The sequence below is a fragment of the Ambystoma mexicanum genome, chromosome 2p (assembly GCF_040938575.1).
Source record: "Ambystoma mexicanum isolate Mex_15411 chromosome 2p, UKY_AmexF1_1, whole genome shotgun sequence".
Lineage (NCBI taxonomy): Eukaryota > Metazoa > Chordata > Amphibia > Caudata > Ambystomatidae > Ambystoma > Ambystoma mexicanum.
This window is the reverse complement of record NC_090923.1, coordinates 48840191-48867275: the sequence shown is the minus strand read 5'-3', so window position 1 is coordinate 48867275 and position 27085 is coordinate 48840191. Positions and strand designations below refer to the sequence as shown.

At 46.2% G+C, this 27085-nt stretch overlaps 1 protein-coding gene across 3 annotated transcripts in view; it reads left to right on the top strand.

Moving 5' to 3' along the window:
- The window catches only part of LOC138566184 (mitogen-activated protein kinase 14A-like), a 191808-nt gene that overhangs the window by 115541 nt on the left and 49182 nt on the right, over positions 1 to 27085 (top strand). For all 3 annotated transcript variants that reach the window (XM_069643222.1, XM_069643221.1, XM_069643223.1), the window contains exons 5-6: positions 6579 to 6608; positions 9010 to 9057. In XM_069643222.1, coding sequence (XP_069499323.1) covers positions 6579 to 6608; positions 9010 to 9057 — 78 coding nt within the window. The remainder of the gene's footprint in view (positions 1 to 6578; positions 6609 to 9009; positions 9058 to 27085) is intronic.

Here is a 27085-nt window from a genome sequence, read left to right as displayed (position 1 = left end):
ACAGCGTCACCACAAATGCATGGGAGGCCAGTCCCGGCATCTTTGTGGCAGCCTTGGCTCTGGTCCCTACTTGACCCCAGGGTCCCTGGTGCATAGGCACGCCTGTGCATTTCTGCAGCATTGTTCGCCTGCTTGTCTCCTAATCGTCCTCAGATCCTGTCTAGTCCTCTGATGTATGACATGCATTCCTTTTATAGACAACTTCAGCCAATTAGAATGCTCCGAATGCAGTCAATCATCTCTGGTACAGACCTCGTTCCTAACATTCTATCTGGAGCAGCGGCCTGGCAAGCCGCACAGACAATTGCCTTCAGCTGTGTAAAGACAGAGGCCCGTGCAGTTTAATTGCCCAAACTAACAACCACAATCATGTGCTAATTGTCTCATAGACCACTGGAGGGGTCATCATCACTTGGGATAAGGACCCTTATCCAAATTACAGCTCTCAGCTTCACCTTGGGCAATAACTTGGTGCCGGTCATTATCCTACGATAATGGCCCCTCCCTTGGTCTGTAAGTCTTAATAAAATGCCTTGAAGACTTAGGTTGCCAGCATTAACATTTCCGTCTACCCCCTATGAGTCTCTATTCATCTACTATGCATCATAACATTACAGACTATACTTCATTTATGAGACCCTCTTTTGCTATTAGTCTGACCGATAGTACCATTTTTGTTTTTGTGAGAAGCTTTAATATGTGAGATATATTTAAGGCATATAATACACTGAAAGTCTGTATGTACAGCGCTTTCACCACTGGAAGGTCTGTTTGTTATTTAATGGTGATGTTGTGTAAAGCGCTAGAGGAAAGACCAGGGATTGAAAAGAAATCCGCGCCCCACCTTCGCCACCAGTGATGAAAGCCTAGTTCTCATGTTACCAAGGATCCCTGGATGTTTCTCATGCCAAGTGCTTGCCATAACATACAAGACCACATTACATAACAACATACATATCTTGGAGCTGTGCTAACACACAGCTACGGGCATATGAACCCACTTGCACGTATTGGGTGGAAGGATAGCACAGGGGCAACACGTTTGTATTGGAAGCAAGACAACGCAGAGTAACACAGGTTTGAATTACGGTCGTGCACTTAGAGAATAGTCTCCGGTGTTAAGAGCGTAATGAAATATTTATTGATTAATTCATTATGCAAAGGGTTTTCTATAACACAAATCTAGCTGGGTCCATTAGAACCTTGTACAATAGAGTGTCCCGCGCAGATGTCCCGCCATGTGATCTGCGCTTGACTAGATCTTTGGAGAATAGTCGCCCCTCTTGACATGCGATGGTACTTTGCTCACAGTAGTGGTGAAGCTTGCTGTCTCCTTCTGCCATTTCTTATTTTCCTGCCTGTTGTAACGGTTTATTGAGAAGCCACCCTCAGCACTGGGAGTTTCTTTCCTCCCCACTCAAGGTGTCACGCAACACTTTAACAGATTTATATTTGTATTTATTTAAATAAAAGTAATAGCCATTACAACGAAAATTTAAAACACCCCTTTATCCATGGCAGAACACAATCAACATCTCTCAGCATAAATAAATCACAAAAGGGAGTTGAAAAGAACACAATCACAATCCTGCACTTTCTACAATTTCCACTTCAAGCAGTAATTACACTGACCAATAACGAAAGCAATTATCATGTAGTGTTGTGTGATGTTGATTTTTCCTGCAGACTTAAGAGGCTACCATTAGGATTTCAAGATTGGTTCAAATACATATGGCAATTATGATTTTGTACACAATTTTGGTTTAAAATAAACACAGGGTGATTTAGCGGTTTGATTTTCAGTCCCCCGCCCTACTTTGGTCTGTGTTGGGGAAGTTGGACAGAAAAATTAGAATGATTTGGGCAATTTTGGATTCCAGACCCCCACGCACTTACTGAAAGACCTGTGTTGGGGAAGCTGAATGGAAAGGTTGGACTGATTTAAGCACAAAGACACACCCCTCTTCCTGAAAGAAGTCAAGGTCAGCTGGACAACAAGGATTACCCAATAAAATTATAGGCTATAGTTTTCAGCACACACTGGGAAGTGAGCTTTGTTAATTTTGAATTTTACCAAAACTCACCCCGTAGCATTCTGCCAAAGGGGGCATTAATTACATTATATTTTTTAGTTAAATAGGCTATGGATCCACACAGTTTTGCCACCCTCCCCAACTATAAAGGGAAAGGATTCAAGGCAAGCAGAGTCCCCCACCTTTTGGTTTTAAGGCTCAGGACTTAGTTCTATTTACATAGCAAGCCTCTCTTTATAGTTCAGGAAAGCCAGCTACATCTCAGGGCACTCTGCAAGGATAGAGCTGGGGTCTGGTCACTCCACTCTCAAAGATGTCCTTCCGCTGTCCACCATAGGACCCAGTCAGCTTTGAAGCCTTCCTACAAATACAGCTCCACCCAGATGCACTCTCAGCAATCTCCTCTGGTGTTTCCTTACAGCTGTCATATGGTAAGTTTCAAGAGCCCTCTCTGTCTGTCTGTTCCTGGATGTGCCCTCCTCCTACTGCAGTCCCCCTTATAGAGCAGTGATGACACCACCAATTTTACAATCTTTGGGAAGTACCCTGCAATACTCACCACAACTAGGATTGGACAGTTACCTTTCTCTCTCCTCCCTAACTCAGCCTCCAAGTCAGGATTGGTTTAGGTGCCTGGAGCTGCACCTCACTGAGGAGGCCCAACAAGGCCGAAACATGTCTGGGGTTGCTTGTGTTTCTGTGCAGAGGGGACCTGGCCTAGCAGTTCGGGCTGGGCTGCTACCATTGGTGGCAGTACCTGACTGATTTGCATATGGCTGGACCCCTTTTGCAATGGCGCAGACGGGCTAAACTAAAAAACGGTGGTGTGGAAGGTTGCCCAGAGCATTGCCAGTGGTACAGATTAGTTCAAAACCTTCCACCCATCACTTTTGTGGTCAAAGTTAGGGGCCTGGAGCAACATATGGCAATTCCCATTTGTAATCGCCATTTGTTCTCCTTTCAAATTTGTGTCAAACACTAGTTATGTATCACAGCTTCATAATTGTACTAGCAACTACCATAATATACATATTGTCTGATTCAGCTAATCATGGGGAATTAGGTAAGCCAACCACCAAACCTGCATCATGTAGCACTGCCATGTGCCACCTTTCTGTCGTTTCCATCAAAAGCACAACCGTTATGAATATGTAAGTTATTAACCATGTCCCTAATTTTATTCTTCACCCGCTCACCAATTGTCACATTTGGAACATGTTCAGATCAGCCAGAAACCTATTTTAAGTGGCCATTACAGTTTCCTGAGTCACATGTGGAGGAATTCACTACATCTATCACTACATTTGCCTTGTAATTACATAAAAAATGGTACGGAAATTAAGAAAATCTGCCTTATGTTTGCTGAGAAAAAAGGCCTAATGAGTTAATTGTGAATCTTCATGTTGGACAAATGGCCAGCCTCCTGCCTTCCGGCCATTTGTTTTCACTGGGGCAGCTTGTACCCAGAGTTTTTTCTGTGAGTCTCTTTGTGTTGGAAGCTTGCTATTTGAGGTTGCTGCCCCCTTTTTCACACATATTGGTTATGCTCCAGCCAAGGGAACTTCTCCTGCCGTCAATGACTTCAGAGCCAGCAGGTATGGAGAACACTGAATTTTGACACCTTTAGCAGCATGCTTTATTGCAGTTGATAATTTGATTGGAGATGTAACATCCAGACTGGGAGTGGGAGATTTCCTTGTGAAGTTTTTCCCAAAAGGTTTTGCTTGTGCTGATATTTTTCCATGAAAACAAAGTGGCTTTTCAAATGTGAAACATAATATTCCTGGCTTTTTGTCAACCCACACATTGTGTCTTTTCCCTGACATTGTTCTGTTAGCAGTGATACATTTTCATATTTAAACTGCTTTTATTTGCACACACCTGTGCAAGCCGTTTTTGTGTCACTGTTTTAAAAATCCTGTTTTCATGTAAAAGGGATTTTTGATTCCTCTTTCTTTTGTGAATTAAAATGCAGCTTTTTGGTAATGACAGGTAGGTCACTTTTCCACATGGCTCTTCAATTTTTACTCAAAGAAAACAAAAGCCAAGCCGTTTTTGTTTCAGTGTTTAAGATCCAGCTGTACATGTAAAAAGAACTTATGATATAGGCCAATTTCCCTTCTGGATACGTCATTCAAATATCTGGGGAAGGTAGTGCTGAGGCATTTGGAAGACTGGATCCTATCAAATTCTATACTTTCTGATGTCCCGTTCGGCGCTGGGCCTGGCGTGGGATCAAGCTCTCAATTTGTATTTATCGGTGACTCAATCTGTGTAGGCCAGAAAAGAGCTGATATTTTGGGAATTCATGGACCTGAGCACCGCTTTCGACAAGGTCAACAGGGTAAAACTGTGGAGGGTTCTTTGGTCCACGAATTGCCCAGAGGGACTGTTAAGTGTGATCCAGGCAGTACATAGGGATAGTCGGGCGTGTGTGAAATATGGTGAGAGGGGCAAATGTACACAGCACTTTGATGTGATGTAGGAAGTGCGCCATGGATGTGTATTGGCCCCAGTCTTGTGCACTCTATACATTAACGGCCTCGATAAAGCTCTCTTAGACTCCAAGGGAGATTATCCCAGATAAGGCAGCAGGGCTTTTCCTATTCTCGCTTCTGCCGATGATACTATCTTAACAGCTCGTACCCCAAATGTCCCCCCAAAAGCTGATTAATGCGAATGACATGGATTTAAAGGTCAAGTTGGCAAAATGTGCCGTTATGGCATGTCCTCAAGGGAAAAGGGCTATAGAAATGAACTAAATGTTGAGCAATGATGCAGTCAGACCTAGAGTTCGTGATCACCTAGGTCTGCGCTTTTGCTCATCGATGACTGGTAAAGCCCATGTCAAAAAAAAAGAAAATTCAGATCAGCCAATCACTGAGGGGTGTCTCTCGCTTTATGTCAATGTGTCAGGATCACCCTCTACAAATGACTCTTAATGTCTATGATACACAGACAAAAGCGGCACTTAATTATGGTGCTTCGTTATCGGGATATAAACATGCACACTATGGAGAACACATTTTTCAAAACGTTACTAGGACTTCCTGGCTCAGAAGCTAACGTTGCATTCTATGTGGAGTTGGGAGCGGTTTATCTGGAAGAGGATTGGCGATTGACCCCACTGCTTCATTTGGCTACGTATCTGGGCTAACCCGAAGGTGGCCCTTACCCAGTATATAATCAGGGAACGCCTACGGAGAGAAGGCACCATGAAGGTCCTGTGCCCATGTGTTTCATTAAAGGGAGCCTGTCTCCGATGAAGGCGCCTGCACTTTCCTTACCTCGCACTTTCCTTACCTTGCACTTTGTTGACCAATGCTCAAGGGAAACTATTATTAGGACCGTTTCAAAGCATTTGCTAAGGAGCGGCGGGAATCCAGAGAACTGCCAATAAACGCCAACAGGAAGCATGCAAGTGTTAGCTGTGTTGACTCCATACGACCATAGCACGCTCAAAGCCATACCCATTCTGATGGCTGGCTGACCACTGGAGGCCGTGTTGGCTGCTGCCTTTGACTGAGAGACAGCACTGCTGAGTGCTAAGGTTTTCCCTCTGATGCCGCGTGTCCCCTTTGCAGTGCAGGCGTAGAGGACGTGTTGCACTTCCTCTTCTTTTGTCCATCATACTCGTATGTCTGGAAAGTGACGCTTTAACAGGTGTTCTGACAGCAGCTCTTTGCACGGTGTCTCCCGGCCTGATATTATCCTCTGGCGGATTCAGGTTACGCTGCTTGGGCGTCACTGTCTTTTCCTGGGGTTGGGGGGCGAACAAAGAGACTATAGGATATCATTTGCACTGATGTTTTTATCCCCTGTCTGCTGCTACGTTTTTTAATGTATTTTCACCTTGATGTTTTGTATTTGTCATCTATGAATGCAGGGTGTTTTTTAATAGATTTTATCCGAATAAACGGGGGGGGGGAGGGGGAATATACAATGTTTATTTGCTGGTTGAATGGTAGCCCTCTCCAAAGGGTGTTTAAGTATAACAGACTGGTTTCGCCCTGCTTTTAACTCGTTGGTGTGGGGCTGTGAGTACGCTTGGAGCTCAAGGTTATGGCTTTCAATGATGCAACCGCACAAAGGAGCCCTTGAAATGTGCGCTAGGAAACCCATTAGCCGAGGCTATTATGCAAGTCTATGCAAAAAGGACGAGCAAACTCGTCCTTGGCACTAAGTCCCACTCCTGTTTCAGCTGTGCTATGATATATTGATTGCGTGATCAGACAGGTGTCAGAGAAACAGAACTGCCCCCAAATGCACCTGCTTGTACTTGCACCAGAAAATGTATTTACATGTTTCCACTGTCGATTTGTATCCTACAAAACCTGAACCTTCCTGGAGCTCAGTGCCTTTTCGTCGTTAACATATGCAGGTCTGCCCAGCTGTGGGCAAAGAGGGCACACTCCTCGTCTGCCAGCCCTGGCGCTAACATGCATTCTGAATGTGTGATTGCAAATGAATTGCAGCCAAATGCGTTCCACATGAAAGTCCTTTCCAGTGATGTCCTTTCTCTGATTTGTCTGTTTTTCTTCACAGTACATCCATTCGGCTGGAATAGTGCACCGGGTGAGTAGGAGTTCGCCATTACATTCCCAGAGTGTGTGTGTGTGTGTGTTTCAGGCCTATCCTAATCTCGGTGGCCTTCCCTGAGCTCAGAGGAGAGTGCATTAAAGGCTTATGTGGGTGCCTGCATCACTCAGCCTGCTTCACGGGTGTATTCCCCCAGTGTGGAGTGTATAATGGGCTGTTTACAGAAGGGCTTGTTTTGGAAAGTCCAGGAAAGAGATCCGTTGGGAAATGTGTGTGTTTGTGTGTGTGTGTGTGTGTGTGTGTGCTCACTTGCATACCACTTGCATGCCAATAGCTGGGGTGCTTTCAGTTCAGTGTGGCGCCCCTTTCTTCAGAGCAGCGACCCCCCCCCCTCTCCTCCTACAGCATTGAAACTGCCCCTGTTGCTGTGCTGGGCTGCTTCCAAGGAGGGGGCAGCACAAGGCCTGGACAGAGAAAAAAGAGACGCACAGAAAACAGCACCGATAACTTTAGGAAGCCAGGCCTGTTGCTACACACAACAATGCACAAATGTCGAACTGGACATTCATATTTTCAAATTGTTGTGCTACCATTACCGACTGAGTTCTCAAGAACGGTATCCTACCAAAATAACGGCGGTAATAATTCAGAGGGCGAAAAGGCCGTATGTCGAAGGATGCACTTCACTCCAAATGTGTGGGGCGGGGGGGGGGGGGTATGGGTAATAATGCACGTGGAGGGTGTGGGGGCTGCGGGGGTCGCCCCCTCATATATCTATGCAGCGAAGTGCATTTTATTTTTACAAATCACCATTTTCGTCCTCGGAATTTCTTTTCCGAAAAAATCACATAGAACGCTCTAGAACTACTGCTGCAAAGTCCTCTTTCCATTACCACATCCGGTCTGTTCAGGGAGCAGAGAGCTCTTCGGATTTCTTGATTAATCTTGTTGAAGAGTCTTTCATAGGGGATTTGTATGTTGTGGGTTTGCCACTGAGGTCCGTTAGTAGGGGCAGAGTGAGGGAAGAAGACCAATTGACCGTTTTAAGTCATTTTGTCAGCACCAGCCCATGGTGAATTCCATTTCAACTCTACATATCTCTGTGACCCTGGAATTTCGATCAAGAAACAGCGCCAACGATTCAACATGGCGGCAAGCACGAGAAGGTCCAGAGGAAGCAACTAAGATGGTGCAAAAATGAAACTGAGAGAGTTGGGGAGAGGCCATGACTGGCATCTATTTGTTCTGGGAGCGAGGAAGGTGAGGAGAGGTATGAGGTTGACATGTAAACACCTAGGAGTATAAATACAGTAGAGGAACTGCATATTCCATCAATGCCGGACACTAGTAAACGCCACGATAGAAGATGTCCGAGCAGCGTAGGGAAGTCCTTCAAAGTTTCAATGGTTAAAGCGTAGCTCTGGCTTCTGACAGTGTCCACACTTGCTAGAATTTACCAAACAATGCCAGGTTCTGACACTGCCCACATGCCAGCCAGCACCACCTTCAGCCGAGCAAGTCCGAATTCCTTCACTGCCCTCGATTGCCAGCTTCACGCACTGTCCCCTAGAGTCACCTTCTTTCCACCAAATCCAGCTTATAGCACCATTGCAGGCTTCTGCCCACCAAGGCCAGCGTATCACGCCAGTGTAAGCTTAATCAACATTTGGGGCAGTGGGGTAACTAGACGGATGGAATTTTAAAAGAACCCCAGACAGACACAAGGTTCTGGATGGACTGGGCCAGGGCTAAAGTCGAGGGTACACGCGGGGGACAGAGTCCACCCACTTTATTCAGAGGGTGGACTCAGTCCCCCCAGCAAAAATGAGAAACATTGAACGTCCTCGTTGAATTTATGAATTAAAGCCGTCCTCGGCAGTCGGCAGATTTGTAGGCCGGACTCTTCATCTCTACGCTATTTAACCCGATCATAAACAACTAGAGGTCAAATGTGCAATTCCGGTACTGCAAGTTCCAGGGAAAGCATTTGTATTGGTTCTTGGAGTTTAAAACATGCACACCTTTTAAAGTTTTCAAAAACACTATTAGAATAAAATATCCTCTCTGGGTTTTGTGTGTGTGTTGATTTTATGAAAGGCAAATGCCATTCGTCCTGTTCAATTTGCGTGGTTATCCAAAGGCAATTTAATGAAATGTGCATATTTCGCCTTGATATTCTAATTTGTGGTGACGTCACATCCCATTGCATTTGTTGATGAGTACCCCCACTTTAATTTTTCGGACTTGACCCCTGGATTGGGCTCTCCAGCGGTTCCGTAATCAGGGAAATGGGCAGCCTGGACCATCCGGGAGTCCTCCAATTCTAACAAGGTCTAAGTATTTATGTTTTTACCCTGGCAGTGTCGCCTTGGGAATGATGAGTGTGTATCTCCCAACAGACCTCCGCCTGAGCTCTGCTTCACTTTCTCTGTTTCAGGATCTGAAGCCCAGCAACCTGGGGGTGAACGAGAACGGGGAACTTAAGGTGAGCATCGGATATCCCTGGATGGTAAAATGTCACACTTTGATGCTGTCGGAGATGTGGGGGTATTTAAATTAAGGGGTGCTCCACTGCATGATTCTTTAAACATCACATCATTAATTCCCTCAAGGTATTGCATTGATTTTTATTAAGCGTGACAATCTACCTGTTCCTTCTTTGACACCGACTATACACATGAATCCCTCTGCATGTCCCTCTACTATTAAAATGTGGATGTCGAGTCGACTTTCTTGTCCTTGATCTGTCTAAGAATGAAGTCCTCTTTTTTCCTACTAATACTATTCCACTGCGTGTTTCTCCTCCCTTTATCCTGTTTTCCCCATTATCGTCTGCCTTTTTCTCTTACCGCCCGCAACCGTGGCTTTCATCTTGACACTAATCTTTCTTTCGCTCATCACATTTCGATCACATCCCGTTCCTGTCGTTTCCATCTTTTCAATATTCGGAAAGTTAGACCACTTCTCACTTTCAGTGCCACTAAGCTTCTAATCTCTACCTTAATATTTTCTCGATTATTCAATTGCTCTGTACTCCTCTTTGGTCTTCCTGTCTCTAGTCTAGTTCCTCTTAAATCTGTTTTTAATTCCTCTATCCATCTCCTGTATTCCTTACCTATTCACGACTCCATCTCTCCTTCTTTGGCCTCTCTTCAATGGCTACCCTTCCACTCTCAACTTAAATGCAACTTTCTCTACATAGTATTAAGATCCCTTCATGGACTCACTTGTATTTATCTTACCTCTCTTGGTTCTTTTTATGTTCCTTCTCTTACTCTTGGTTCTCAAACCCACTTTCTTTTAACTGTACCTCGCCCTCCATGTGCTTCTGCTCGCATCCGTTCTTTTTCTGTATTGACTCCTCCTTACTGGAATACTCTCACTCTCTCTCTGCAGTCTATTCACTCCTACTCTACCTTCCGTGCCGCCTTAAAACGTCCTTACTTCAATCTCAATTGTATTTTAACTCTCATTGTAAGTTATATTTTTTATTGCACTCCCCTGCACATTTCAATTGTACTGTAAATTGGTTTTGTACAGCGCTTGACGTAAGGCGCTATATCAATAACAAACAAATACGAAATACAATCACCCAAAGGTAACTTGGCTTTATCAAAAGACAGGTATAATGTGACTGTGGAAAGGATGATATTTCCAGGATGCCAAAAAGACGTTTTCAGATGTTTACGGAAAGACATTCAATAAGTTTAGTTCCGAAGATATATTGGTATAGAGTTCCATAGTTTGGCTGCTTGGACAGAAAAGGAGTGGCACCTTAATATTCTCTGCAGTCAGATAGGACGATTACAAATTTTTCATTACTTAATTTCAAAGATTGGTTTGGGATGTATCATTTATATCTGGTACTATTTGACGTGCACGTGTAACGGTTTACTGAGAAGCCACCCTCAACACAGGGAGTCCCTTCCCTCCCCACTCACATGGTTATGCAACAAACTGTTTAACAGATTCTTTTTTTAGCCCTATCCCAGACACATATCATGCCCCTTAGATCCCTCGTCCCTGAGCGAACAATGAGCCAAGAACCAGGCCGGTGCACAGGAAGTATATTGGAATTTATTTAAATTAAAAGTAATAGAAATTAGCACGAAAATGTCAACGATCACTTTATAGCGTGGCACAACACAATCAACTTTTATTAGCATAAATAAATCACAAAAGTAAAAATAAAAAGAACACAATCACAATTCTTCACTTTCTGCAAATTTCAATTCACGAAATAATTACACTGTTCAATCACAAAGGCAATTATCATGTGATGTTGTGTGATTTTGATTTTCCTGCCGGCTTAAAAGGCTAGCAGAAGGATTTCAAGATTAGTTCAAATACATATGGCAATTATAATTTCGCTCACACTTTTGATTTAAAACAAACACAGAGTGATTTAACAGTTTGTATTTCAGAGACCGGCTAGCTTTGATCTATGTTGGGAAGTCAGACAGAAAAATGTGAATGGTTTGGGGAATTTTGGATTTCAGATCCCCCTTACTGAAAGGCCTGTTTTGGGGAAACTGGTAAAAAGGTTGGACTGGTTTAAGAACAAAGAACAAAGACCCCCCCCTTCCTTAAGGAAGTTGGTATCAGCTGAACAACAAGGGTTACAAAATTAAATGATTGGCTATAGTTTTCAGTGCACACTGGGAGGTGAGTTTTGTTAATTTCGAATTTTAACAAAATTCACCCTTTAGTGTTCTGCCAAATGGGGAATTACTTAAATTAATATTTCTGGTGAAATACGCTAAGGATCTACACAGTTACCCCCCCAACCCCCCACTATAAAGGGAAAGGATTCAAAGCAAGCAGACTTTTGGTTTCCCAGGGCTCAGTTCTACTTACATAGCAAGGTTCTGTTTAAGGTGCAGGAAAGCCAGCTGCATCTCAGGACTTTCTGGAAAGATAGTACGGGGTCTGGTCACTCCACTCTCAAAGATGGCCTCCCGCTCTCTACCATAGGACCCAGTCATCTTTGAGCCCTTCCTAGAAATAGATAGCTCCACCCAGATGCACTCTCAGCAATCCCCTCTGGTGTCTCCTTACAGCTGTCAGGTGGTAAGTTTCTGCAGCTTTCCTGATGGTCTGTCTCTTTTCTCTGTCCTGTCTTCCTGTCTGTTCCCGTCCGTCTGTCTCCTTTTTCTGTCTCCCCACTGCTAGTGCAGTCCCCCTTATAGCAGTGATGACACTGCCAATTTTACACTGTTGGGGAAGTACCCTGCAATAATTATTGCCACTAGGTTTGGACAGCTACCCTTCTCTCTCCTCCCAAACCCATCCTCCTAGTCAGGATTGATTTAGGGGTCTGGAGCAACATATGGCAATTCCCATTTGTATTCACCCTTTGTTTTCCTTTCAAATATTTGGTAAAAACTAGTTATGGATCACAACTTCATAATTTTACTAGCAACTGCCATAGTAAACATATTTTCTGATTCAGCTAATCATGGAGAATTAGATAATTCGAGCACCAAATCCATACCATGTAGCACGGCTATGTGGCACATTTCTTCAGTTTCCATAAAAAGCACAACAGTTATAAATATGTATGTTATTAAGCATATAACATACATCCCTAATTTCATTTTTCACCCGCTCACCAACTCTCACATTTGGAACATGTTCAGTTTAGCCAGAAACCTAGTCTAACTGGCCATTACAGTTCCCAGAGTTACAGGAAGATGAATTCTATATCCTCAAAATCGCCGGAAATTACATAAAAATGGTACATATATGAAATCCATCCACCTTATGATGGCTGAGAAAACGGCCATTAATTGTGAATCTTCATGTGAGACAAATGGCCATACCCCCGCCTCCAGGCCATTTGTTTTCACTGATCAGCCTGTACCCAGAGTTTTTTTTATCAGTCTCCTTTGTGCTGGAAGCTTGCTCTTTGAGGTGTGTGCTCCCATTTTCACATATATTAGTCATGCTCCAGCTAGGGGTAACCTTTCTTGAAGTTAATGCCTTCAAAGCCAGCTGGTCTGGAGAACACTGAATTTCGACACCTTTAGTAGGACATTTTATTGCAATTGGTCATTAGATGGGAGATGTGACATCTTGGCTGGTAGTGGGAGATTTCCTTGAGAAGTTTGTTTTTTCCACTGCCAGCAAAAGGGTCTGCCTGGGGCTGTCACTTTGCATGAAGACAAAGTAGCTCTTCAAATGTCACTGGAGCTTTGTGGGTAAAACATAATATACATTGCTTTTTGTCAACCCACACATCATGTTTTGTTTTCATGACATTTTTCTGAGAGCAGTGATACTTTTCTTAACACTTTTAAACTGCTTTTATTTGGACACACCTGTGCAAGCAGTTTTTTTGGTCAATGTTTAAAAATACTGTTACAGGGATATTTGATTCTTCCTTCCTTTGTAAATTAAAATACTGTTTGTGCATTGGTAATGACAGGTAGGCCCCTTTCCACATGGCTCTTTAATTTTAGATGAACAACAACAACAAACTCCAGGCCGTTTTGTTCAGTGTTTAAAATCTTGCTATTCATGTGAAAGGGACTTTTGTTTGGGGCCTTTAAATGCAACCCACAACAGAGCTCTTTATTCCTCAGGCACCTAAAAAGAAAATAACACAATCATAGACATATCCTAGTATTATTATAAGGGTATTTATTAAGCACAGACTGTCATATATCGCCCATGGAAAGTATGGAGCAGATGGGCGCTATGGAAGAAGGACTAGACTCTGAGTCACTGCAAGGTGCGGTCTAGTCTTTCCGTTGTACTGCCTACAAGTACCTGAAAATGGAGAACACCTGTGCGTTGCAACTTTCTTGCTGCTTTCGAGAGTACACCACGTTTGTGCTCTGCTTCCAGTTGTTTCTCTGTGTTCCCCGTGCCTTCCCTTCCTGTTCGTCTGCCCATGTCTTTCCGTTACCGCTGTTCACGGTTTCCTCCTCCCATTTATTTTCCGCTTACCTGTTTGTTTTCTGCTTCCGCTGTTTACCCGCGCTCGGCGCTGCCTTCTTGTACTCACTCCTGCTTCAGCGTCTCAGCTGCCATCGGACGCTCTCTGCTGGGAACTCTTCGTTGTCCAAGTTCTTTGGAGTACTGTACTGTTTGTGCTGTTCCGCACTGGACCGTTATTTCCTTATCCGCTAAGAACACTTACCAGTGCATGCTGGTTATTGAAGTACGGATACACGCCGACAACTTCCTGCCAACTACAGCTACACAATCTTCCAGGGTTTTTCGGCAAGGCTTTTCCCTGGTTTGGGGTGGGCTCCCCGGAGTCCCCGCTGCCAGGCTAATTGCTTATAGGCAGGGTGGCCTCCGGGGGAGCTCGCTCCTATTTCGTCAAACAGAAGAATAAGATCGTCAGGACAAAGACAAAGACAGCCTGGAGGGAAAAGCCGGAAAGCTCATCAGACGAATCCGTAAAGACCCACACAGAATCATCAGGTGAGGAGGGGGCTAGTGGTAAGGAAAGTGTGAGTGATAAACCTACAGAATCTGAGACAGACCTAGCATCTGCAAGCAATGGAGAGCTTTACAATCATAGGGGGGGAAACAGGACGAGGGAAGCAGAGAACAGAGGAGCTAATGGCGGAGGGCACCAAGTTTGGTAGCAAGAGCTCTACAAGTAATCAGGGGAGGAAACAGTGGGGAGCAGATAACCTAGTCTCAGATGGAATGGGTGTGGCGGGTGTGTGGAGCTGTGAGGGAGGAACCATTCCTTGAAGAGGAGGGTCTTGAGCTCCTTCCAGAACTGTAGGAGCATGGGGGCAAGTCTGATATTGACAGTCTGATTTTCTTCTAACTAAACAATCCTTTTGTAGTGCTAAAGTCAAGGGTGCTATCAACCAGCCAAAGGCACTATTTGATCTGGTACACTCCCTGTCCTACCGCGCAAAAGTTACTCTGGTCTCTCAGGTGTTTTGCTAATCTCTGTCTGGTTTCTTCGTTGATAATAATTGCTAATGCTTGTTCACATTCTGCGTTACCCACCTATTCCTCTTCTAACTCTATATCTAATGCTAATTGGTCTACTTTCCCTATATTCACTAATCATAACATTCTCGCCGCCATCAACAAGCTGAACTCTGCCTCACCTCTTGACCCTATTCCTCTTTCTTTGCTCAAAGAGATTTTGGCTGAGATTATAACATGCATTATGCTGGTAGTCAATGACTCTCTTTCCTCAGGTCAAATTCCTACTGACCTCAAACATGCATTGGTAATTCACCTGTTAAAAAAAAACCCTCACTAGACTCTTCTATCTTATCAAATGTTTGTCCTATTTCACTTCTCCCTTTTCTCATGAAATTACTTGAGTCTCTAATTTCCCCTCTGCTTGGCACCTTTCTCGAATTGTCTAAATTCTTTGATCCTTCCCAGTCGAGGTTCCGACCTGGTATAGGGACGGAGTCGGTTCTTGTGTCCGTGGTTGACGATCTTGCCCGCCAGGTAGACCAGGATGGTGTGGTGGCACAGAGATTATTAGACTTGTCAGCCGCATTTAACACCGTATACCACCCCACCATGATCACCCGTCTGTCAGGCCAGGCGCTTGCCTGGTTTACTTCCTTTTTGGCTGGTCGCTCACAGTCCGTTTACCCTTCTGCTTTCTGTTCAAAACCAGTGCCCCCGTCTTGCGGAGTCACTCAAGGCTCTGCTTTATCCCCCACCTTGTTCAACATTTATACTCAGCCACTTCTCAGCCTCATCAACTCCCATGGCTTCATGTGCTGCTCCTATGCTGACGATATACAGATTATACTCTGTCTGGATCTCTCCCAACAGGACACAGCTGCTCGGCTTAGGGATTGCCTTGCATTGGATGGCAGAGAACTGGCTAAAGTTTAATGGTGAGAAGAGAGAGGTACTGGTTGTGGGCTCCTCTCATCCTCAGTCCTTTTGGACTCCTGATTTCTGGCCCTCTATTCTTAGTGCCTTCCCTTCTCCTGTAACCTCTGTGAAGGATTTGGGGATAAAAATATCGGCCTCACTGTCGATGCACAATCATGTGGCCTCTTGTTCTTAGTGGTATCGATTACTGCAACGCACTCTATCTGGCCCAACCTGCCTATCATTTTCGCCGCCTCCAGCTGTTTTAGAAGTCAGCGGCCCGAGCAGTACTGCAACGCCTGTCGGCTCACACGTCACCTCTTCTACGTCGGTTCATTGGCTTCCTGTTGAGAAGCGTGTGTTGTTTAAGGCCCTGTGCATCACCCATAAAGTTTTAATTAACTTTGAGCTGAATATATTCAAATTGTTTTCCCCTTATGTTCCTCTCAGAGCTCTTTGATCCCAATCGTCTTTGATGATTCAAATACCTCGGGTCAGACTCTCTCGTATTGGTGGCTGTGCTTTCTCTGTGGCGGCAGGCAAGACATGAGATGCGCTCTCTCTACTCCTGCGGGCAACTATTAACCACCTATCCTTTTGTCATGCTTTGAATACTCTCCGCTTTTAAATTTATGCCCCTTTTTTTCTAGGCTCATGTCTGTTAGATGAGCGCCATGATGCCTCTCGGTGAACGTGCGCTTTATACATTTCATTAACATAACATAACAGTGAGGTGGTTCCCGAGTCTTGGGGTGTAGACAGAGGAGGCCTGGCTTTTGGTTATTTCCTTCCTGTGCCGGTGGAGCTCAAGTCTGCACATGCCCTTACTTCTGGTGGATCGCAGACCTCCAGAGATGCTGAGTCTCTCAGTGAGGTAGCTTGGGGGCTTCAGGGTGAAAGCTTTGTAGAAGATGCAAAAGGAATTGAAGATGATAAGGGCTTGCAGTGGGAGCCAATGAAATTCGATATGGGTCGAAGTGATGTGGTCATTCTACTGTAACATTTGAAAAACGTGCCAAAAGGTTGCAGGCTCTGACAATTACCCAGATGGAATGCTTGCACTGGTGCTGCTGAGGGCAGGCAGGATTCCATAATTTATGAAAAACATATTTAATAGTCCAAATGAAATGTGTGCTAAACTGAATGTGGGGGTAAGCAAAGGAATGCCTGAGCGGCAGGACGCAGGTAGAAGCCACAGCCCGAGCCTTCTTCTAAGACTACCGGCCGCCTGTGAAAGACTGGGGTGAATTCTGACGCTGTGCGTATCCTTCCACCAGATGGCGCTAGGGTCCTTGTGCATTCCACGCGTATTGCTGCCCTTGCACAATAGCTCATTTTATCCGTGGCATTGGTAAAATCAAAGTAAATGGCCTTTTAAGGCTCATCTGCGGCCTATTAGCTCTGTGCAGTCAATGGTGGCACTTCATAGTGTTGCTTTGAAGCTCGGCCCGCTAATAGGTATCGGGGAATATGCAGGCATAGTCGGCAGCGGCCGGGCAACCGGCACTCCTCAAACATGCACATGTCCACTCTTTGGATTAAGGAACCGTTTACAGACTGAATTCTCTTAGAATGTCTGTGCATTGAGCCCTGGCTTTGTAATACACCCTCACATTCCGTGAGACTCTCGAACCCAGCAAGACTCTCCTCATACGGGAGAGGAATCATTTTAGCAATGAAAGCAGGACTCTAAAGTGACATTTTATCATCACATGAAAATCCGGAGGCTTTTCCAATCCGCATGGTAACTAACTCGTTAATGTTAAAGTGAATGTGGGTGAAGATGAAAGAAGCTCCAAGAGCAGTGTCCATTATGCAGTGATTCCCGCGTAAAACCCTTATGTCAAATATAAAGAACTGTGCTCGTTCCTATGCTCTAAAAATGCTCTTTGATTGTATGTAAAGCAGCCAGGATCCCTCATTGGTGCTGTTTGTCCGTGCCCCGTTTTCATAGTGGTATTTTGAAAGTATAACAGAGTGTTACAGACTGTCCACCTTGGAATGCTAATCTTATACCAGGAAATAATTTGTATGGTTATTCTAGGTTTTGATGTGTTTTGCTCAGTAAGACAAAGTAATGATTCTGCTGTGAGCACCAACGCAATATTTCATGTTGGGTGCTGGCCACTAAACCCACACATGTGTTACAATATATTAATTAATACAAAATAGACAATAGAAAATGTTTTGGCAGACCCTGAAACCTGGTCATCTGGTCCCATACAAGGACAGTCAAAATGCCTGCACCACTGCAGTGCCACTCACCTTTCCTCATCTGGACAATGCACCCTCTGTGTGAGGGCAACATTCCTGCAGGTCACACACAATGGCAATGTATGTCACCACCTACAGTGAGATACGTCTGTCACTGCTGCCTTCATTCTGCTGTTAACCATAAAATTCACAGTAACCTCATTTTCTCCGGTCGTGCCGCTGTCGGCAATCGCCAGGGTGACTATAGCAAACATGCACCTGACAACGCAACGTCTGTCCCAAGAGAGAGAAAGAGAGAGAAAGAGAAAGAGAGAGATAGAGAGAGAGAGAGAGAGAGAGAGAGAGAGGGAGAGAGAAAGAAGTGGAGAGAGACAGAGAGAGAGACAGAGAGAGAGGGAGAGAGAAAGAAGTGGAGAGAGACAGAGAGAGAAGGAGAGAGAGACAGAGAGGGAGAAATACAGAGAGAGAAGGAGAGAGAGACAGAGAGAGAAGGAGAGAGAGACAGAGAGAGAGAGAGAGAGAGAGAGAGGGATGGAGAGAGAAAGACACTGTCAGACTGAAGAACAGCATGAGGCAGAGAGAGAATAACAGAACAGAGAGAAAGAGAGGCGGAGAGGAGGAGAGACGGAGCGAGTGAGAGCACACGCTAGATTGGCGTGTGATACGCCGGCTACAGCTAGCTCGATGATATTTGGCAGAGGAGTTGGGTCATAGGGCACCAGTGGGAAGTTGGGGGTGTACTGGTCACACGCGGGAAGGTGTGGGGCCACGTGCACAATAATTCAGCAATGCAGGCCCCGTCATCCGCGCGTTATCTTGGGAATAGGGCAGGGCAGAGGCGTTGCTGGGGGGAGGGAGTCTGAGGGGGCTATAGCCCGGGTCTTTTGGTTGTAGCCCCGGAAAGAAGCTCAAGGGGTTACAACAAAACAGCTAGCTAGCCCGAGTCCCGACAGTCCCGGCATTAGCTTGGCCCCGGATCGTTTCCAGACCTAGCAACACCCCTGGGGCAGTGGGTCTATGGGAACCGAAGCACAAGTATGTAAATAGTTTGAAAAGGCATTAAGTTGAAGCAGGACCATGCAGTGCCCCGCAGATGTATCTAATGGCGAGTGGGGAGCCCTCTGCATAAGCTCTCATATGCATGGTCGGACTGGGCCATACAATCGTCTCGGGCACAAATAAAAGTGGCCGCAGTTGCAAATGGTTATTCATTCCTTTTGTGACACTGTTTGAATAGTACCCAAGAGGGAGTTTTCCTGATACAATGTGATGCAAATTGTGCCTTTTAATGAATATTTATTCAGCAGCACTGGTCAAAACGATTAGCTGCATAGTGAAGTAACTCATCAAACTGGCCCACATTGGCCAGAAAACTGGCCCACTTTGACCAAAAAAATGTGTCCCACACCAGAATTTTGCATTTTCGGTTTGGCCATGGGCCTATTGCCCAATAGGCCTGTCGAGCCTGCCCATGTGGAGCAAACGGTGCTAGAGGTCTCCTCACTTCTGAGCAGGCTTTGCACCCAGGGTTTATGTGTTTGCATTCCACACTGGACTATCCTGCCCCTAGTGGCACACCAGTGCCCCTGCAGGCTTCCAGACACACTGGGGAATGTGAGGAGGAATGAGCATTGACTTGTGGGAACCGGCCCGGCCCTACAACAACTCATGCTTCTACTGAGTCTCCAGCTTTACCAAACCGCTCCCACTGCTAGATCGTCTCTTTATCTGCCCCAGACCTACAGCTGAAGCCAGATGCTGTATGTCCTAACTAAATAAATTATTATATAGCGCAACACTAACCCGAAGGACTCAGGGCGCTCCTACGCCGCATGCAGCCATGCGCCGTAGGAGAAAACGATGGACAAACTACTTAGTAAGGAATTCACAATTGCATATAGTGTTTGAAGCCAGAGTCATCCAACCACTTCTAAGCACTTTAATAATAGGTGTTATCAATACCCAACTTATTAATACTTAATGTGTCGCCTGGGTAAGTATTAAATTGGCACTAGCAGGATTCAAACCTGTGGCCATCAATGGCGGGGAGGTGGGTGCGTGGGTGTGTGTGTGTGTGTTTATTTTGTTGACCAGGGATGTCATTCATTTGAATAGCAGGGGTGGCAATTTCAATCACAGAAGGATGCATGTACAATAGCCAGAAGATAAGAACACGTGGTGAGTGGGTTTATGAGGGTATGATCGAAGTGGAAAGCGGAAGGAGACAAAACCAAGCAAAAAGAATAACAAACAGGTGTGATGCAAAGGCAACATTCCCCTAGGGGGGGCAAGTGCTGCAAACCAAAGAGGGGTGATTTATTGGGTATTTATAATGTGCCTATACAGCAAATGGTGTTATACCACCAAATGACATTATTACGCAGCACTGGAGGCAGTGGCGGGTGGGGTCAGGCAGCAAGGGTGGGGTACTGGGGGGGAGCTTAGGTTAACTTTAAGCCAAGCTTTCAATAGATCCATAGTTGGGCTGTAGGCAGCGGGGTCGAGAAGAGAAAATGCAGTGGAAGCAAGAGACAGCACGGGGAAGGAGGCATGGGACAGTGAGAATAAATGCAGAGAAAGAGCGGGGGGAATGAGATGATGAGTAGAGAGTGACCCATCCATATGTCTGGAGTCAACACTTAACTCATGGAGCTATCTCCCTGGCTATGGAGGGTAAATCAACAGAGACAATCGAAACCAAGCACCATCGGAGGCACGCACTGTAAGAAGGGGCAGCTTTTAAAGACACTCTTGCCCGGCTATAGGTGGACGTTTTGGGTTAGATCTGAAAACACCACACTTTAAAAGAACTATTACCTCGACATTGTTCTTCCGCGTCCTGGTCCTTACTATTGTAGTTGGGGTAATTTCCTCTGGGGACTGGTATGACCCCATGGCTGCCTGCAGGAGGATGTCTCACCCCAGTGGTAGAGCTGGCTACCCCTAACTGCCTCCTGGTGCCACGTGCATGCCCCAGCCTCTCGCTGGTCCCTGTGATCCGTCACCCGCAGGCACCAAAAGCTGCCTCTGCTACTGTCTCACCCATGATGACTTCTGTTGTTATCGGCTCCCTTCGGTCTCCAGACTTCATCCTACATCCTTCCGTAATGGAACTCCGCATCAGGGGCACAGTTAGGGGGTCTGTGCGGAGGTTTACGATTCCTAGAACCAGGAGTTTGAGCACCCTTTCTAAACAAAGGGTTGGCTTGATTCAGAATCTGACCTCATGGGCAAATGCATTTATAAGGAGGTTCTGCCGATTATGAATGATTAGGTGAGTGCTAACATGAGTCTTCCGTAACCCGTCTGTGAGGTATCGCGAGTAAGACTCGGACACAGAGGTATACTGTTGATTGCTATAAACCTTTATTTAAAGAAATAGGTTGGAGCAAAGCCCATCTTTCCCTGTTTCTGAGAGGGGCTTCCCTGCCTCAACAAAGCTGACTACGGTCTCTGTCAAGATGCCCAAAGTAAAAGTCTTCTGACCTATGTCCAAACCCCTACGCTGGCCCTCTCACGCTGAGCCTATCATTAAGTGCAAAACGGCTTAATGTTCTCTAGCGGCCACTGGCAGCTCTAGTTTACACGTTACACTCAAAGATCCAAAAAGGTGTCAAAGAAAAAGCAACCAAAGGTTTCAGCATCATTAGATGGGGGGGTTCCCTTTGCCTAAGTTTCTTAGTTCTTTGACAGTTCACACTCTCATGAGTGCCAAGAGGGTGTTCATCTCATCTCAGCCTTTCCAGCACTTCCAAATATATGGTAAGGATTTCATATCAAGAGATTGCCTTTCTTCTCCTTACAATCTCTTCCTTTCAAGGGACATGTTTCTCTTCCCCTGAGTATCACACATTTGCAAGGTGTCTATACTTTCTCCTCTTGCTTTCTTTCAGCACAGTGATTTACAAGGTTAACCCAAAAAACACCAAAAAAGTATTTCCGTCCTCTTGGTCTTTCAAGTACTTTAAAATAATTGGAAATGGTTTGCCTTGTCTAGAGATTACCTTCGTCTCTTGGTAGAAAGGGATTCTCTCTATCCAAGTTCACAACAAAAGAAAAAGAGACCAGAAAGTTGCTTCTTTCCTGCTTGGTCTTTTCAATCCTTCACAAGACTTGCTTTCTTTCCTTGTTTGTATTCAACACAGTTCAGGGGCGAGTCTCCTGACTCATAAACAAAAGGGGTCTGGTGTACTCTCCTGCCAAGACTTGGTTAAGACCTGACTACTTGTATTTTGGGTCCGGGTACCAGTCTCGCATTCACAGTGCCTGGCATACTCTCCTGCCAGGACTTTATCAGACTTCTTTATTTTGTTGCGGGTCCCAGACTTGCATGCAAGGTGCCTGGCATGCTCTCCTGCCAGGACTTTACCAATGTTGTAACACTCTCATAGGTGCATATTCTTTTCCATTCAATATTGGGTCTCTGCCCGCCTTTCATTCACACCTTCACGTGTTTGCCAGATTCTCTCAGCTCCCCTGCTCGGGTTCTCACAGGCTTTTCAATTACTTTCAACTGGCATGCAGTGTATGCCTCGAAGCGCCCCGGTGCCCCAATCTCCCTGTGTGGGCTCACCGGTCTCTCCTGGCTGCTTCAGGGTTCTCTGTGGTCTGCACTTTGCCCAGTGGCAAGCTTCGTCTTCTGGCCAGCGTCACGTAGTCTTCCCCATCCTCACACTGCTGCGGCTCTCCCAAAAGAGCATCTCTTTTTTTCTTACTTCAGCGCAGCAAAGCTCTGGTCTTGGAGCCTCTTCCAACACTGCAATGCTCTTGCCTGCTCTCCGGTTTGCTCGGCTTCCTTCCGGTTTCCCCACTGGGCTCGGGTATGGTGCGTCTCCATCTTCTCGGCTTGTCAGGTGTTTTCAAGTTCTAGGAATTGGTCAGCTGTTCGGAACAACTAGCCTGCACTGTGTGATTCTCGGCGGTAGTGATGTTCATTACTCGGGCCCTCTTCCTCCTCCCAGTAGGCCCTATAGGAACAAGTATGTGTTTGTCTATGGTTTCTAACAGGAAGTTCCAGTTTACAATATGCCATACATAGCTGGGAAGGCAATGACTGGTGACTAGTATCCCTCACAAGGGGCAGGGGGTCTCACCGGTCTTCTAGTAAGCCTTCTTCGCCCCACGGAGGTTGGTCTCTCCCCATTTGGTCCACCAGCAGATAGCTACCCCCAGGGTTGGAGTCAGGTAACCTCTGCCCTTCCCTGGCCACATGGGGGAAGACGCTCCCCGGGGTCTAGTGACAACTTCACCAGATTCGTCATACCGCACCAGATTCGTCATACCGTCCCTCCAGATATGTTGGTGGGGCCAATGCTTTAGCTGCACATGCAACGGAGAAAAGAAGGTCTCTGATGGCCCCCATATGTCCGGAGGGCCATGACATAATTAACATTGCTTGAGTCCTGTGCAAATCTTATCCTCTGATTGGGTCTGAGGAAGTTTGGAAGTTGCCTCTCCCCTGTCCAGCCTCCCTGGGACTCCCTCTGTAGTACTGTTCGCAGATCCAATAGCCGAGAGGGTGGATCTTGAGAGATAATCCGCTAGCGTGCAGCCAACGCTCAAAGCCAATGCCCCTGTGGCGTAAACTTCAGAGTGGAAAATTCCAGTATTCCATGCTCTCCACAGAGCAGGGGACGACGATTTACACAGTCCGAATGACTCGGCTCTGTGCGGAAGCCTATCCTGTCCCCTTTTCAGCTGGCCTGCGATGCGGATAGACCGGCCGCATTGACATCAGGGGCTGACAAGATATCACTTGCGCATACATGAGTCAAACACCAGCCAGAAATAAATAGCCCTCCAGTCTCTATGAAGGAATAAAGGTTTTCATTGATGAGCTCGACAACACAGTGCACAAAATGTTTCCATCAATGATGAGGGGGGGAGGGGGAGACAAAGATTGTATTCTTTAGGACCAGGCCTGTCCTAAAGTGGTATCACCTCAAATAAGACTGTGACGAGGAGGAGTAGGACTAGGAGTAATGAAGATTATGCAACAGTAAATCCGGGAAACACCGCTCTTGCTGTCTTACAAGATACTCAATTGTGGAACAATCTAAATGCATTGTTTAGTTTTTGTCTTTGTCTTAACAGTTTTTATATAGATAGATAGAGTAATAGATACAGAGGTAGATAGAGAGATAGATACAGAGGTAGACAGATGGATGGATGGATATCTAGAGAGATAGATAGAGGTAGATAAGGAGATGGTGAGATCGTTAGATAGATAGGGGGATAGATAGATGGATAGATAGATAGATGTATTATTACTGTTTTCCAATACAAACTAATATATTTAAACAGTACAAGTGATATTGTAAGAGTGATAACAGGGCATGCTTTGTTTGCTAGCCTTCGGCAGAGGTGGATTGGAAACCATCATTTTCAAAGTGGCCCCATATTGCACTTTTCAACATGCCCAACCCTTTACCTATGAGACCATTTGGACATAAAATAGGTCACCAAACAAAAGAGCCCAGGATGCAGAGGCCTACCGGGAAATCTCCAGAGTCCCCTGTGGGCCAGTCCACCCCCGGCCAGGGTGCAGATACCTACTCGGAAATCTCCATAGTTCTCGGTAGGCCAGTCCACCTCCGGTGTTCAGGATCACAGAAGTGCCCTCTGCAGCGGGGAGATGAGCTGGGATCGCATTTCACCACAGCCATCCCATCTGTGCAATGTTAAGCTGTCACAACAATTTTTCTGAGTTTCGCTAGTGTGATAAATAATTTTAAAGCACAAATAGAGTAGACCTCTGTTTGGGGCAGGCTGGTCGCCGACACATGCTTCTGTGGTTGTTATTGAGGGTGTCATGCTCATTTCACCCAGGTTTTAGGCGGTGATCATGTTTGCACCACAGGAGCTGTGACCGCAGTCCTCCCTCTGGGGAATGAGTGGGTACTGGCTTGGGGAGTATTACAGCGTAGAAATCCGGGTGCTTCCGGTTACCGTGCCTTGTTCCACCCCGGGTAAGAAGCAAGCGGTAACGCCGGGCACCATCGATGTGCCCAGTGGCCGCCATTACAATGAGCCCTGTGGATTCCACCAGCTTTTTACAGGTGTAAGCAGTGGTCGGAGAGAGCGAGAGCGGTTGGGAGGGGTGCTCCTCTACTTTTTAAGTTACATTTTAATGTTGCTATACTTTTATTTTAAAACGAAAGCGTTCCGGAATGGTTGCGCTTTAAAATAAAAGTATGGGAAGCTGGGGAAACTTGCACTTCAGTGCACAGCACTGAACGTTCCCATAAACAGTAGGCACATTTGTTTGGGGGTTTGTTTTGTGCGTGGGAGGGGGCTTGGCGATAGAGTGTGTGTGGAGCGGGGCCGACCAGCAGGGAACATAGTTCCATTACTTCTTTTCATTCACTTAGACCACTAAAAAGCAGACATGCCTGTGGTGTGTCACCCCTCCTGGGAGCATGGTATCTCCCAGGGCTCGTGCAAAGGTCACATGTGAGGACCATGTGACTTAAAATAATAAAAGGGACGAACCACTTCCGGCTCGTCAGTTGATGTAAAAGAGCCCTGCCTGCCATGTGTATCGTTACTGCAGCGCGATGCTGGCGCTGCGTAGCAGGCGAAGAGCCTGGTGCGGCAGGACCCTCCACACGGAGAGTGCCCCTGCCGGGCAACACTATCCATCATGCCCCCTCACTCCCCTTATGTCTGCAGAGCCCCTGGTGGGCAACTTTGCATCCAATGGTCCCAGAGTCCCTGACGGGCAACTCTGCAACGGGCTGCCGGTGCCCCTGCTGGGCAATTCCAGCGCCGTCCTTTGTTTGCCTGGGTGCCCCCAGGCCATGGAAGAGACTGTGTGCTCACAGTCTGACAGCGTGCCCCCTGTCCCGAGATGTCAGCTGGGTGCCCCCAGCCTTGGTCTGCGAGGATTTAACAATGGCTCCATGGCCTGGGGAGTTGCTAGATCTGGAAAAGACCCGGGGCTAAGCTGATGTCAGAACTGTTGGGACTGGGGGCTAGCTAGTCTTCTGGCTGTAGCTCCTGAGATTCTATCCGGGGCTTCAACCAAAAGATCAGGGGCTATAGCCCCCTTAGCCCCCCCCTAGCAACGCCCCTGTCCATGGCCGTAGGCGGACTCAAGCTTATTCATCAGCATCAAAATTAGATATGGGCAGAGAAGCTGGCAATTTCACTGCAGCGATTGGGACTAGCAGATGTTCCACCCCGATCCAGGCACATCCTGTCTCCTCCTTTTTTTGCATTTGTCTTTTGCCCTCACACAAAATGTGGCCACTAGCAAAATATTAACTGTGGATCCCACCAAAATTGGCGGGCAATGAGGGTTGGAAAACACGGGAGATTTTGCTAACCCCTTCCTCCATTAATAAACATTTTATTTCAAGAGATTAATTAATTATTAACAGATGGATCATAACCGAAGAGAGGAAGCGTGTTCCCTATCATGGTTCAAGCAATGTATAAAAGGTGCGCACCTTTTAAATCTACAAACCTTACTTAAAAATGTTCTGCAGAGGCCAATCCTAACAGGCATGTTCGCATACATCATGAGCAGACATTCAAGTGGTGTGGTGGGTAAATCTCCTGATTTTTATCCCGAGGGTGTGTGTTCGAAACCCTGCTCCGGCAGCGCAACTAAACAACTTAAAACCATTAAACCCATGAAGGGTGTAAACAGTATTCCGAGATCCAGGGAGACATATTTTGCCGGATATCGGATCCAGGAAAATCCAGCCAATTGACCAGCACTGGCGCCTAATCCGTCCTTACCACATGTATTAATACTGCACGGGAGCGATAATAGACCATACTAATGCTGCACAGTAATACTGTGTCGTGTTACCGCTTGTGATAAAAATGCAGAACTTAAAAAGACCTGGACATGGCAGCTTGCCGTACAGCTCACATGTTGTTTCATACTCCGAATGTGGAATTCCGTAGAATGGCCTCATTCTGAGTTTGCCGGTATCCGAGAGGTAGAACCGCACGGATACCGGCAAATGTTGTTACTGTTTCCGGCACTCGGTGTAAATCCCCATTCGTGGAGTTCCATAGAGTATCCACGAATACCGGCACTTTTTTACCAGACCAGTCAACTCGGAATGAGGCCCAATGTGTCTATGAAACCCCCATCATACATTCCCAGTATGACGGGGAGAGGCTGAGGAAGAACATTCGGACGTTTGTCACAGAAACAATGGTATACGCTTGGAAGTGATGTGGCAAGGCCTCGAGCAGGAGTGATGTGGGCAAAGCGTGTGGGCAAACCTTCCAGCGGGAGTGATGTGGGCAAAGCCTCCAGCAGGAGTGATGTGGGCAAAGCCTCCAGCAGGAGTGATGTGGTCAAAGCCTCCAGTGGAAGTGATGTGGCAAGGCCTCGAGCAGGAGTGATGTGGGCAAAGCGTGTGGGCAAACCTTCCAGCGGGAGTGATGTGGGCAAAGCCTCCAGCAGGAGTGATGTGGGCAAAGCCTCCAGTGGAAGTGATGTGGCAAGGCCTCGAGCA